General features: G+C 32.6%; 1 protein-coding gene across 4 annotated transcripts; it reads left to right on the forward strand.

Annotated features, from left to right (window-relative positions):
* The first annotated feature begins 549 nt into the window (after positions 1-549).
* On the forward strand, positions 550-11,991 carry LOC106460864 (zinc finger protein Xfin-like). Of its 4 annotated transcripts, XM_022387669.1 has the most exons (4): positions 550-639; positions 972-1,071; positions 6,141-6,288; positions 8,789-11,991. In XM_022387669.1, the coding sequence occupies exon 4, from the start codon at positions 8,805-8,807 to the stop codon at positions 11,022-11,024; it is 2,220 nt and encodes a 739-aa protein (XP_022243377.1). In that variant the 5' UTR covers positions 550-639; positions 972-1,071; positions 6,141-6,288; positions 8,789-8,804; the 3' UTR covers positions 11,025-11,991. The 4 variants fall into 4 exon arrangements, with proteins under 4 accessions (XP_022243377.1, XP_022243376.1, XP_013776064.1 ...); XM_022387668.1 differs by lacking the exon at positions 6,141-6,288; XM_013920610.2 differs by lacking the exons at positions 972-1,071; positions 6,141-6,288 and having other exon boundaries at positions 566-639.
* Positions 11,992-12,457: the final 466 nt, after the last annotated feature.

Below are 12,457 nucleotides of genomic sequence, written 5' to 3' on the forward strand. Positions count from 1 at the left end.
TATGTCATTCCTCAGAGGGACCTAATCTTATATGCCAGGTTTGATGACAATCAGTCCAGCGGTTAGCCCGTCATAAGCAGACATAAAGTAGAGTGAAGACATTGGGGCTCGGAGAGGAGTGAGATATGAATACCGTCCCCCTGTGATATACCTTCAGGAGCCTTAATGGTACATGCAATGTTTTGTGACAGGTGGTCCAGCGATTTTCCAGTTATAAGTGAACATAGTATTTTCTCAAATACTGTTTAGAAATACATATAGAATGTTTAAAAACAAACTTTTCGTATATAGTTTAGGTTATTTTTAAGTATAGTGAAATTATTCAGAGAAATGATGTTTTTCAGGCCTCTTATTTTTATTATAAAAGGTATGGAGTAAGATAATTACGTAATTAATTGTAAAATAAATAAATAAATAAAGCACTCAGATTTAAAGACAAACCCACAGTGAGGACAAATAATAGTATCAAGTTGTCGAATGAGTAATATTATGTATATCGGATGCTATTGCCATCTATTGACATGTTTTGTGGTTAGGTTCGAAGAAACTTTCTTTTTCATTAGGGTCTAAATCGTACGCGTTTGGTGGTTCATATCTTGTATTGGACTGTGTCGTTCCTGTTCGTTGTTTTCTGGAACGGTACGTTTCTTTTTAAAATATTTTTTCTAAATCAGAAATCTTACGCTGTTCGCTTCTAGTTTTATTTTTTACTATTATTAAGAGTGGTTAAAACACAAACTCTATATAATTTGAATAAGCCTAACATTTACAGATTTTGCTCAGTGTGCGTTGCATAACACGAGTTAAAAATATATGGTGGTAATGCACAGCACAAAGCGAAGGTTTTATAGGTGTACTTGATAATGACTAATTAACGTAAGTAATCTTTCTTCCTTTGATTATATTTATAACAACACTTTGAGAAACTTTATCTTAATTTTGTATGCCTTTTCTGAACTTTTTCTATGTAGATTCAATTACTAATCTGTGGGTGTTCTACTTCGCTCCGAATGGGCTCGAGCCACGGCCATGATTGTGCACACCCGTTGTCCGCGATAAGTTACTTGTATTGTAAGTTAAATAGCACATTCATAACCATTAACCAGAAAAGCTGTGTGCGTTAAAAAACAAAAAAAAGTTACCATGTTAGTTTTATCTTAGTAATACTCTGCGTTGAACTTTATAGTGATAATGAAAATTGATAATCATTGACATAATATCTTGAAATAAATACAGGTTATCCAGTCATCTACTTTCTGCCCATGTTTTGTCTTTTACTTAAAAACCAGTGGTGTAGGTTATGAATAAAATTATTATTTCTTTTTATTTTAAAACTTTATATATATATATATATGTTTAACCCTAAATATCTTGCAAACTCATATGCATAGTCAATGGATTAAGTTATTTTGTTTTTCTTTAACTGATATGAATTAAACTGTAGTTGTAAAATATTTTATTTGAAAGGTAAAATTTAAGAAAAAAAGGAAAGAAAACCCCAAGTTATAAGTTGATGGCTATTTCAAAATAATCTTTTACCTTGTTTATGTATTATTTTTGATAGATATCTTGTTGTTAATCATTCTCAACTATAATCAGTTGTATATGTTTAAATATGTAAAGTTTCATTAATTATAAGTGGATTGTATTATTCAGAATGAAGCAGTATATTTCAGTGTGTTGAATTTAAATTAAAACAAATAAACTGCAGCATGAGACTAATACTACTGACAATTTAAGTAAAGCTTGAAGTGTTTATTAACAGTTTTCCAGAATAGTCCATGAATTTTATAGATCTTCTTTGCATAAAACATTAACTTTGATCTTAGAAATAGAAAACATTTATTTCTTATATGGGATTAAATTAACTGATATAATGAAAAAGAAGACTGGTGGTATAAATAATGATAATAATTTGAATATATTTCTCATAAAGAAAGAAAATATTGAGCATTGTTATATTCATTTTTGAAAATTTAAGATTTTAGAGTTGAGTTTCATTAATGTTATATCAATTAATACATTTCATGACTACTTGCATAAATAAAACTGAAAGTTTTTCAGTTACTTTATAGCATTGTTTGATAATAAAGTAAGAGGTAAACCTGGTAAATTTTGATAAGATTTTAATTTAAAGTCACAATGAATACTCAAAATTGTTCCCCCTTTTTTTCTGTGAATGTTGGATGTTTTTGTTAGTTCAGTGAAGATACTGTATGAAAAGGAATATATTCCTACCAGGATTTTGTGTTCCAAAAGAAAATCATTCCTTAAATTAATGTAAATAATTGTACTTCTGCTAGTAATAAATGAAAAATGTTGAATTTACATGAACATTAAACTCACTTGTAGAACAGAAGGTATTAAGATTTCTAGAAACAAAGAAAAAGAAGTCAAGAAAAATAAGAGAATCTTAGCCCAAAATTTAATTTGAAGAGTTTTTATATCTGTGTTAACTTTAGAAACAGAGGTTTTAAAGGGAACCTTGTTATATGTAAAATACTAAAGAAATTTCTTCACAAGTGTTTTTACTGATTGTGAGAGCAAGATTTCCAAGCTCTCTAGTTTTTTGTAGAGATGGGGAGAATTTTTCCTTAAATTCTGTTTGGAAATATATTTTTTTTTAAATTTGAGTAACTTTTAAAGAGCATATTTTCTGGTCATAAAGAGATTTATCCTAAAACTTACAAGGAGAATAAGAAAACTTTAATGTGAACTTGAATTGTTATTTTTCACAATTGTCTTTACACCATTAAAATTTCTAAAATTGGAAAATTGCAAGTGTTATCCCTCTTTTTGTTTTAAGTGAAAGGGTTTAGGGAGAAACCAGAAAACTATAAGTACATATAGGCTAACTAGTTTGACTTCTGTTGTTAACTAAGTATTAGAATTTGTTGTCAGCAGTTTTGTGGAAAATAATTTAGAAAGTTAGCATTTCATTAATTCCTCTTAGCATAGTTTTAGAAAATGGTTTTTCATTTGTAAACAATTTGTTTAAGTGTAATTTTTGCAAGGCCTCTTCCTACTTGGATGAAGGCTCTCCATTGATGTTGTACACTTTGACTTTCAGAAAGTCTTTAGTTGGTTCTCACAATTCTTTAATACATAAACTAGATGCATTTTGATTGAAAATTAACTTAGTGGTAGAAATCAAAGAGTGGTAATGAAGAAGAACTTTTGCAACTGGGAGAAAGTAAGCAATGAAATCTCTCAAGTTTATGTTATGGGACCTTTATTGTTTTTAATTTGTATTAAAAATTTGGAAGCTTTTTGGATAGTGTTATTTCTAAATTTGCTTTTTTGATGATACAGAACTAAAAAAAGTGAATTCTATTGAGAACATGTCTCTTATTCCAAGCTATCTTGATAATCTTATTGAATGGGCTAGAAAGTGAAAATTAAGTTTTATTATTGAGAAGTGCAAAAATTACACATTTGGAGTATGGAGGTTTTAAAAGGACTTGTGTAGGAAGGGCATAGATGTTGTTAATTTAGAGAGATTTAGGTGTGACATTTGATAAGCCTTAAAGCAGTCCACTGAGTGTTTGTCTGTAGTGTAAAGAAGAGATAAAGTATTTTGTTTTGCTTACAGGAATTTTTGACAAAGTGGTTATTATAGCTTTATATATGATTCTGGTGAGGTCCTTTGCTACAAGAAGAATATCAACATGTTAAAAAATAGGCCATGGCTATTTGTCCAACATGCTAGAGAAATTATGAATATAAAACTGAAATTCTTTTAGAAATATTATTGATCATAAAATTTCATTGAGGATCCTAAAGGGCTGAGGCATGGCTTGCATCAGTATGTAATATGAAGACATATTTCAGAAGTTACCTTTAATTATAGCATGGGAAAAGTAAAACATTTGGGTATCATTATTTGAATCACAAGTTTAACTTATATGGGAACAAACTCTGTATTTTGACAGAATAAAAGGATCTTGGTATAGTGGTGGATAAGTCACTCAAGCGATTGAGGCAATGCTTTGTTGCTAGTAGTGAAGCTAATAGAATTTTAGGTGTATATGTAGACACATTGGCTACAAGTCAAAATATGTAACTATATTTTTATACAAGCTACTAGTTAGGCCTCCTTGGAATACTGTGCTGCATTTTGGTCTTTTTTTTTCTAAGAAAGGATATTGATTTACTGGAAAGTTCAAACAAGGGCTACTAGGATGATTCCAGGGATGGAAGGGTTATATAATTTACAAGGATAAAGTAAGATCTCTTAACTTATTTTATATTGAGAAAGAAAAGTTAAGATCTTATTGAGATTTACACAATTATTTGGTGGGATTGATAGGCTTCTGATTTATTGTGCTGTATTCTGAAGATAGTAGGATGAGAGGAGACAGGTTTAAGAAAAACAGACTAGACTCCAGTTAGATATAGTTTGTGTTCTAGCATGGTGACTGATTTAAGGAATGAGTTACTGTCAGCAGCAGTGGAAACAGCACTTTACGTGATTGTAATAGAGGAATCAGTAATTTGCTGTATGAATAGTAAACTGTGGATTTTAAGTTTTTACTTTTTTTTCAAGGGGGAATGTGTAAGGACAGCCTAGAAGAACCAAGTAGTTCCTTGTTGTCCATAGGTTTTGTTCTCTCCCTTTTTTAATGTTTATGTGTTGTTGCCTATTCTAATTCTTCTGTTATGTTAATTACTTGTTTTAAACAATTTCTCTTAGACATAGAAGAACTAGAAATGAGTCATTTGTATTTTAAAAATTCTAAGGAGCTACTGTAGGACAGGGGTTTCCCAATTCATAATCATCATGAGTAGCCATGTTCTTTTCTGAAACCCATGCTTAACTGGGAGAGTATATGTTTCAGTAAAGTAGTAATGCTTTTATAATTTGTGTTTTTGTTTTGTTTGTTCAAAGACACATTGGGATAATTATTTAAATAAATAATTTTAAAACAAAAGTATAATTACCTTTTAATGTGTCTTGACTGCAACCCACCCTGATACCTCTTGCAGCCCACCAGTGGGTCATGACCTACAGTTTGGGAACTGCTATTGTAGGATATTTGACATATTCTTGTTTTATTTGAGTTGCAGAATGAGAAGATTCAAAATTTGATTTGAATAACATGAATAATGAGTTAAAACTGTAAAGCTCAGATCCTGATTTTTGCTTTTGAAAAAAATAATTCATTGTTAGTGATATTTCCTCATGGTATGACTCATGCTGCTAGTATAGCATATTATGTTAATTTGGATCATTTGCCAAATAGGTAGATATATGGATGTGATGTGTGCCATTGATTTTGATGATTCGATTGGTTGTTTTGGTGGATGACTTTAATGGGTCAAGTACAGCTTCGTGTATAGCAAAAGACAAGTCATTACTGGGTATAGGAATTAACAAATTATATATGTGTGGTTAACTATAAGAACCACTGTTGCAACAATGTGATAAAATACTAAGCCTGAAGGTCACTAATAAGTTTTCTACAGAAACTACTCGTAGCATAACATGTGAACAACAAGGAACCTTTTGGTTCTTCAAGGCAGTCCCAGCACACCCACCCTTGAGAAAAAGTAAAAACTTTAACCCAGCCTTTATTATTTCGGAAATTATAGATACTCATTTTAAACTCCTACAAAGTGCTGGCCTAGCCTCCATAACTGCCAGTGGCAACTCATTCCATAAGCCAGTCATCCTATTAGAAAACTAACTGTCTTAACTGGAGCCTAATTTGTCTTTTCCAAGACTTAAAGAGTGTATAGTGGTGACACTTAAAGTGTTAGAATTGAAGATTGTATTGTAATATAAGAGTAGAGAAGAAGAATATGTCTTATCAATTGGGTTCTCAAGTAACTGAACCAGCATATGTGGACTTTGATGAAAAAAGAGACAATTATTTAAAGCTCTGGATACAACTGTGATAACCAATAATGTAATGAAGTTTTGTACATAAGTTTGACTTGTTTTGAACATATTATTTTAAAACAAATGGATTACATGTTGTCTGTTTATTCTTGAAATTTCTCATCAGTAAGTCACAGACAGTTACTGTAAAGAATCAAGGTGTTTATAAAACCTGACAGCGATCTATAGATCAATTATATTTGTGACATTACACCACAATAAGGCTTATAATAATTTTCAAAAAACTTTTCTTTACCAGCCCTATAGGGGTTTCCATTGAGATGAACATCTTGACTGCCACATTATATACCTCATACTGCTACCAACAAGGCCTTTACTTAATACCAGAGCTCAGCTGTTATGAACTTGATGAGCTCTTGATACTGAGAGTAAGGAAGATACACTAGGTGCATGTTCTAGATGAATTTATATTGTTCTTACTGAAAAAGCATATAAAGCCATAAAGAAAGATTTATGTAAAGTTATTATCAGATTGATTATGACCATTATGTACCACTATATCAAAAACTTTAGTGTATGTTTCTGTGAATGAAATAGAGACATTATGGTGGATTCAAATATACTGACATTTATTAATGTGCTAATTTTCAATGTTTGAAAACTAATTGATACTTATGCATATGATCATATTAATGGGATGTTATTTTCACAATATAACAGGAATTCTGAAGATCCATGGATATATGTATGTAACTGAAGTTATAGCATCATTTGTACATTTTATATTAATAAATACAGCATAATGTTTAAAAGCAGATGTAAATACAATGATTGAATTATTTTATTGTATTCGTGATTTAGTAAGAGGATGTTCATATGAACTCAGTGTTAGACATAATTCTGATACCATATCTTACTTCTCACAAAAGAGCTTTCCTTGATTAGTACTCTATCGGCACAGATTTTCAGTGCTGCCCACTAGCCTTCTACCTCCCACTTTTGTATATATACATGTAAATCATTATGCAACAGTTCTCCAACAATAGGAGTGTGACACAACCCCTATTTTAACCAGTGCCCTCTCCACATTTGCACTCATTAATCACTTCTTGATTTTCAGTGGCACTGAACAGACGTGCTTGTTTTTGCTCGCAAATTTGTTTACATTTTCCTTTATACTACAGACTTAGTTTTTCTTTACTGTTTCTTTACTTGTTTGTATTTGTACATTGTGAAATGTTGCTATTTCCAACTTTTCTTATTTTTTCAGCTTTTTGCTAGTGTATTGTAGGTTCCAATCTGACCATATATGCTTTTTTTTTTAAATCTGCACTGTCCATCCTGCGACCATGCCTGATGTCACTTATGTTGTAGCCCTTCTTACTGTGGACCTGGTGTACAATTCCAGATGCTGCCAAATTATCATTTATTTCAAAACAGTTATGTTGCAGGATTAGGTTACGCACACCATAGAGATGGGGTGCTCTGGAGGACTGCTAGTATTTCTATCTTGTGGTCTTTTGCTTCATAACTATGTTCGTCCAAGACCATACACTCATGGACACACATGAGTAAAGAAGTAGACAGGGATTGCTGCCCACCTCTGATGCTCTGTGGCATTGACACTTTTCCTACTGTGGACCTGTGGATATCATCAGATTTTGGTTGAAGCATTCTGCCATGTCATGACTATATATATTGCAGTTTGCCCCTCAGGCTGTAACATTCCTCCTCCCTACCATGGTTATAGATGGTTTGGCTAAGTAAGTCTTCACATGTGTTCTGGCTGGTATTCTACCTCCTACCATGGCCTAGATGATAACTGCCCAATGCTGCCAGGTTTTGGACTGGAGATTCACTCCCCAGGTTTGCGGTCCTTCTTCCTACAGTCTGCTGGATGTTGGTTCCAGGAAGATCTGGTGTTGGTTGTAGCTGGATGCAGCACAAGTATTCCTACTTGTGTATGGCCGGGTATCTTCTTCTTACTGCAGACTGGAAGAACCATTCCCAGTGCTGCCATATTTTGGACTGGAGATTTCATCTTACTGGGGTTTTCCACCTTCCTTCCATCCAATGGATGTGGGTTTCTGGTGGATTGTATCGAAGTTCATCTTTCCTACTAATTCCTGTTTCGAGGTAGGTGATCCTCTACCTACTGTAGTACTGATGTGTAACTACATATATCGTCAAGTGTTGATTGATGTCAAACTACCCTTATGGTCTGTTGTGCCCTAGCCACTTGACATCCAGGGGTACCATTGATCGGTAATATGTATTATGGAATTCCTTCATGTTTTTCCACCTTTTATGTTCAAGATACAGTCATAAAAGAGCAAAGAGTATACCTGGATCAGATGTGATGCGGTCTCCCAATGATAGTTTCTTTTATGACTTCCCACCTCATGGTCTTTCTTTAGGCACTCCACCAGTTCAATGTGGGATTCTAGTGAGAGGAGGTAAGATATTGTATTGAAAGTTAACAATTTCCAAACCTGAAAATGTATTGGTGGAGAGCTGCTGCATAATCATGTAAATATGTAGAAGCGGAAAGGTGGAAGGCTAATGGCAAGCTCTGAAAATTTATGTTGATAGAGGGCAGCACTAATTGAGAAAGCTATTTTGTGTGAGAGGTAAGTATCTATCGGAAATACATTTTCAAGTTAGGAAAATGTTAACTTACAGTGATTGTAATGGTCAGGATGGAGAACTTTTGCTATAGTAGCTCACTGGATAAGAGCACCAATCTCAGAACACTAGTATTGAAAACATATTCTACATTCTATGTCCCTGATTAAGGGAGATTTTTAACATCCTGAGACATAACATAGTATGTTATTGTATGCATATTTTGATATTTAGAATACACTTTTATCTAATTTTATTTTTAAAAGCTACAAAAAAAGTGACTTTATTTGATCAGATGTTTCATTTTTTATATTTTTACAGCTGATAAAGGATAAATATGGAGAAGAAAGTGCAGGGGAAGAATCCTATTAAAAATACTGGAAATAGCCAGGAAAGTACAAATAATAACACTTCATCAAACTTTGAAGAACTGGATCATTCTCTTCTTCAGACTCCCTTAAACCTAGGAACTAAGGATATTCGGCAGATTCTGCATTGCTTGCAGAGTGGTACACGGGAAGTAAGAGACATAATCTTAAATGAATGTAGCATTATTTATGAATGTAAGGTTTGCCGAAACATGTTTCGAAGTCTGGCAAACCTTTTGGCTCACAAACGCTTTTACTGCAAGAAACATCTCTGTGAATCAATGGTTCTTTTGTTTGAGAACCCTCCAGAAGAAGTGATAACAGTTCAGCCAGAAAGTCCAAAAGAGGAAGAACAAAATAAAAATTACCCAGATATGGCTTGCAAACCTGAAGATATAAATTCCAATGACCAGGTCATAGACACATGTGTAGAACCTATAATACAACTTTCTGTTCCAAAAATTTACACACCCACTAAGGAAGCAGCCAAAAGTATTGGAGGAGTAGTGTCTCCAGGTCCAGGTAAGGATCATACAAGCAGTCACCAGGAGCATACTAGTAAAGAGAAGGAGCTGCCAATGACAGAATCGTCTGTTTATTTACAACCAATTTTTGGAAATTCCAATGCAATGATGCAGACAATCAAACCACTTGAAACACTGGATAATAAAAATTCTGAAAAGCTGGAAAATATTTCAGAAGAAAGAGAAATGCCAACTAAAGAAGAGGACACAGTTGTTATTCCAGATGTCTTGCCACATGAAAGCACAGCAAAAGAAAAAAACCATGTTGAATGTTTTGTATCCCCAACACATTCATCAAGTAGGGCTAAACAACTAGCAAACCGCACAGACTGTGATATCCAGACACTGACTTGTTTAAGATGTGAAACACATTACGCCTCTATAAGCACCCTTTACTACCATATGACCAGAATTCATGCTGAAAAACGAATAGTATATCCTTGCATGTTTTGTAATTCAACTTTTGTTCAGATCTGGGGATTAACACGTCATTTAACCCACAATCATCAGAAAACCAAAGCACAGTTAAAAGAACTGAAAAAGCAAGTAAAATGCTATTCTTATGAAGAAACTAGAAATAGAAACTTTCAAGATGGCAAGAAAAGAAAAGAGCTTGACTCTTCAGAAAACACTAATAATATTAACAATAAATTGCAGTTGCACACATGCTACAAGTGTGGGAGAAAATTTATGCGTAAATCATCACAACTTTCTCATGAACTCTACTGTAGTAATCAGTTTCGGTCAGTAGGAGATAAAATAGAGCAACAAATTAAACCTTCTACTGGAATAAGTGTTACACCAAATGTTATTTCTCGACCTAAGCGGGTAGCAGAAAAAAAAGTGCCTGAAGATTTTGTAAATAGCCAAACTCTATTTAGACGGGGTTGGAAACATGATAAAAAAAGCCCATCAAAAATGACACAAGTAAATAATGAACCTTTTCAAAATGCACAAAAGTTTATAGATATCAAAAATGTGTTTTGTAAAAAATGTCACAGGCGGTTTTCCTCTGTCTCAAACTTAAAGCGTCATGTGGCAGTGCATGCTGGTGTGCGACGTTTTAAGTGTAAATTGTGTTCTTATCAGTCTTATACCAAGTCTGATTGTCGTATTCATATACAACGGATGCATAGTAAACCAAACAGTACTCAAGATGTTTTGGAAAAACTTATTATTGATCTTCCAGTTAATACACCTGTGACTCAGACAGCACTAACTAAAATAGAAGAACCAGAAACAAGTCCAAAGAAGTTGGAAGATAGTAAACAGACAAATCTTGATGTAGAATTATGGGATCAGTTACAAATATTTGATAATACAAAACCTGTACCATCATTACATACCCCAGAAAAGACCAAAGAACATTGTGTGATTCGACTTAGGGGCTGTAGTAGCTCTAGTTCATTGACTTCAAGTAATTCTTCCCCAGAAAATATATCAGTTTATCGACTTGCTTCTTCTGCTAGCACTGTTATCCATTCTTCTTCTTCTAAGCCCCTGTCCAATCTTTGTGATTCTCTGTCAACACTTGTCACTCGATCTGGGATTTACAAGAAGAAGTACACAGTTTCCATTCCTAGTAATGCTAATTTCAAGAATAACTCAAAACCTAGTGATAATTCAGAAAGTAAAAAAGCGCCTACTTCTGTTATTGTGACATGAAAGAACTGAATTAGTATTTCAAACAAAGAAACAGGAAAACCATCTGCATTAATAAACTCAAAATAATTTAGTTTAAAGATAATATTTGATAAATAACTTCCAGGAAAGTACTGTTACAGAAGGTGATAAAGATACTTGTGAAAAAGTATCAAAGTATAAAGTTTTGTGGAAAAATAACTTCAAAGAATTAAATAAAGTTTGCTTAAAGATTAAGCAGTACACAAATCCAGATCGTTTTTTTTTCAAAATTCTATTTGTTATAAAATATTTCCTAATAATTGAAACTTGCCCTATCCATTTGATGATGGTAATTTGTTTAGGATTTTAACCACATTTTTACTTAGGTGTGGGATGAAAAGATCAGATACTGTTAATCACCAAATATGTTATGTAAGATAATCACACATTAGTGTTTCTGTAAATGACACATAGTGTTAGACATCACTGATGCTTGGCAAGATGTGTTTTTTTCATTCACATTATTGTAAATGTAAATGATATGTTTAGTATAAGACATTATTGACTGCTGGGTAAATATTTTCAATTGCGTCAGTGTATACAAGTAATTAACAGGTCAGACACAGTTGACTGCTGGGTATGTTGTGTATGCAGTTGCACATAAGTTTGAGTAGTACCAGATGCTGTTAACACCAAAATATATAGCTTACCTGACCTAAACTGATTTTAAAAGTCAGAAAAAAAAATACTCTTGATATTATAACGACATTATTTATCCAAATAAATAACTTGGTATGTTGCAACAGCGATTTCATCTTTTACGTTTAAGGTTTATAATGAAACTGAAAATGGAGTTTAAAACTGTGATCTTGTTTTTTTTTTATTTCGTAGTATACGTAAATGTATATATATGCAAGAGCTGTTGCAGCTGGGATACGTAATGTGTTAGTGAAATAGCCTTTTTTATTATTATTAATGAAATAAAACATATTTTTCTTGCAATGTTAAACACTCATCTATATGGTATTTTGCATTTAACAAAGAGTCTGAATTTCACAGCCATTACAGAAAGTTTGATGAGCTGTAGTTACTAATGGTATTTATCATTAACTTTTTCTCTGACTGCAATCACATCTCGAAACATATGTGAAAGTAACAAACTACAGATTATTTGTTGTAAACAAGTCCAAAGGTTTTGTGAAAACGTAAATAATTCAAATGCTTAATAACTATTTTGAAGAAAATAAAAGGCTTTTCAATCTAAACTTGTTAAGCCCACATAAACCTTTAATATATACTTAGAAAAAGAACCACTATATTTCTTGTCATAATTCAATTACTCAGTTTAACATATATTAATATTCCATATGTAGAAATTGTGATCCAAAGAAATGATTTGAAACTTGTTTTTCATTGAAAGCATCTATTCCTCTTTTCCCAAATAATTATTTAACAAATTTTACTGTAATATAATT

The sequence above is a fragment of the Limulus polyphemus genome, unplaced genomic scaffold, assembly GCF_000517525.1.
Source record: "Limulus polyphemus unplaced genomic scaffold, Limulus_polyphemus-2.1.2 Scaffold850, whole genome shotgun sequence".
Classification (NCBI taxonomy): Eukaryota; Metazoa; Arthropoda; class Merostomata; order Xiphosura; family Limulidae; genus Limulus; species Limulus polyphemus.

Excerpts from the sequence above, each read along its gene's own strand:
- LOC106460864 (XM_022387669.1), top strand. The coding sequence starts at position 8,805 with ATGGAGAAGAAAGTGCAGGGGAAGAATCCTATTAAAAATACTGGAAAT.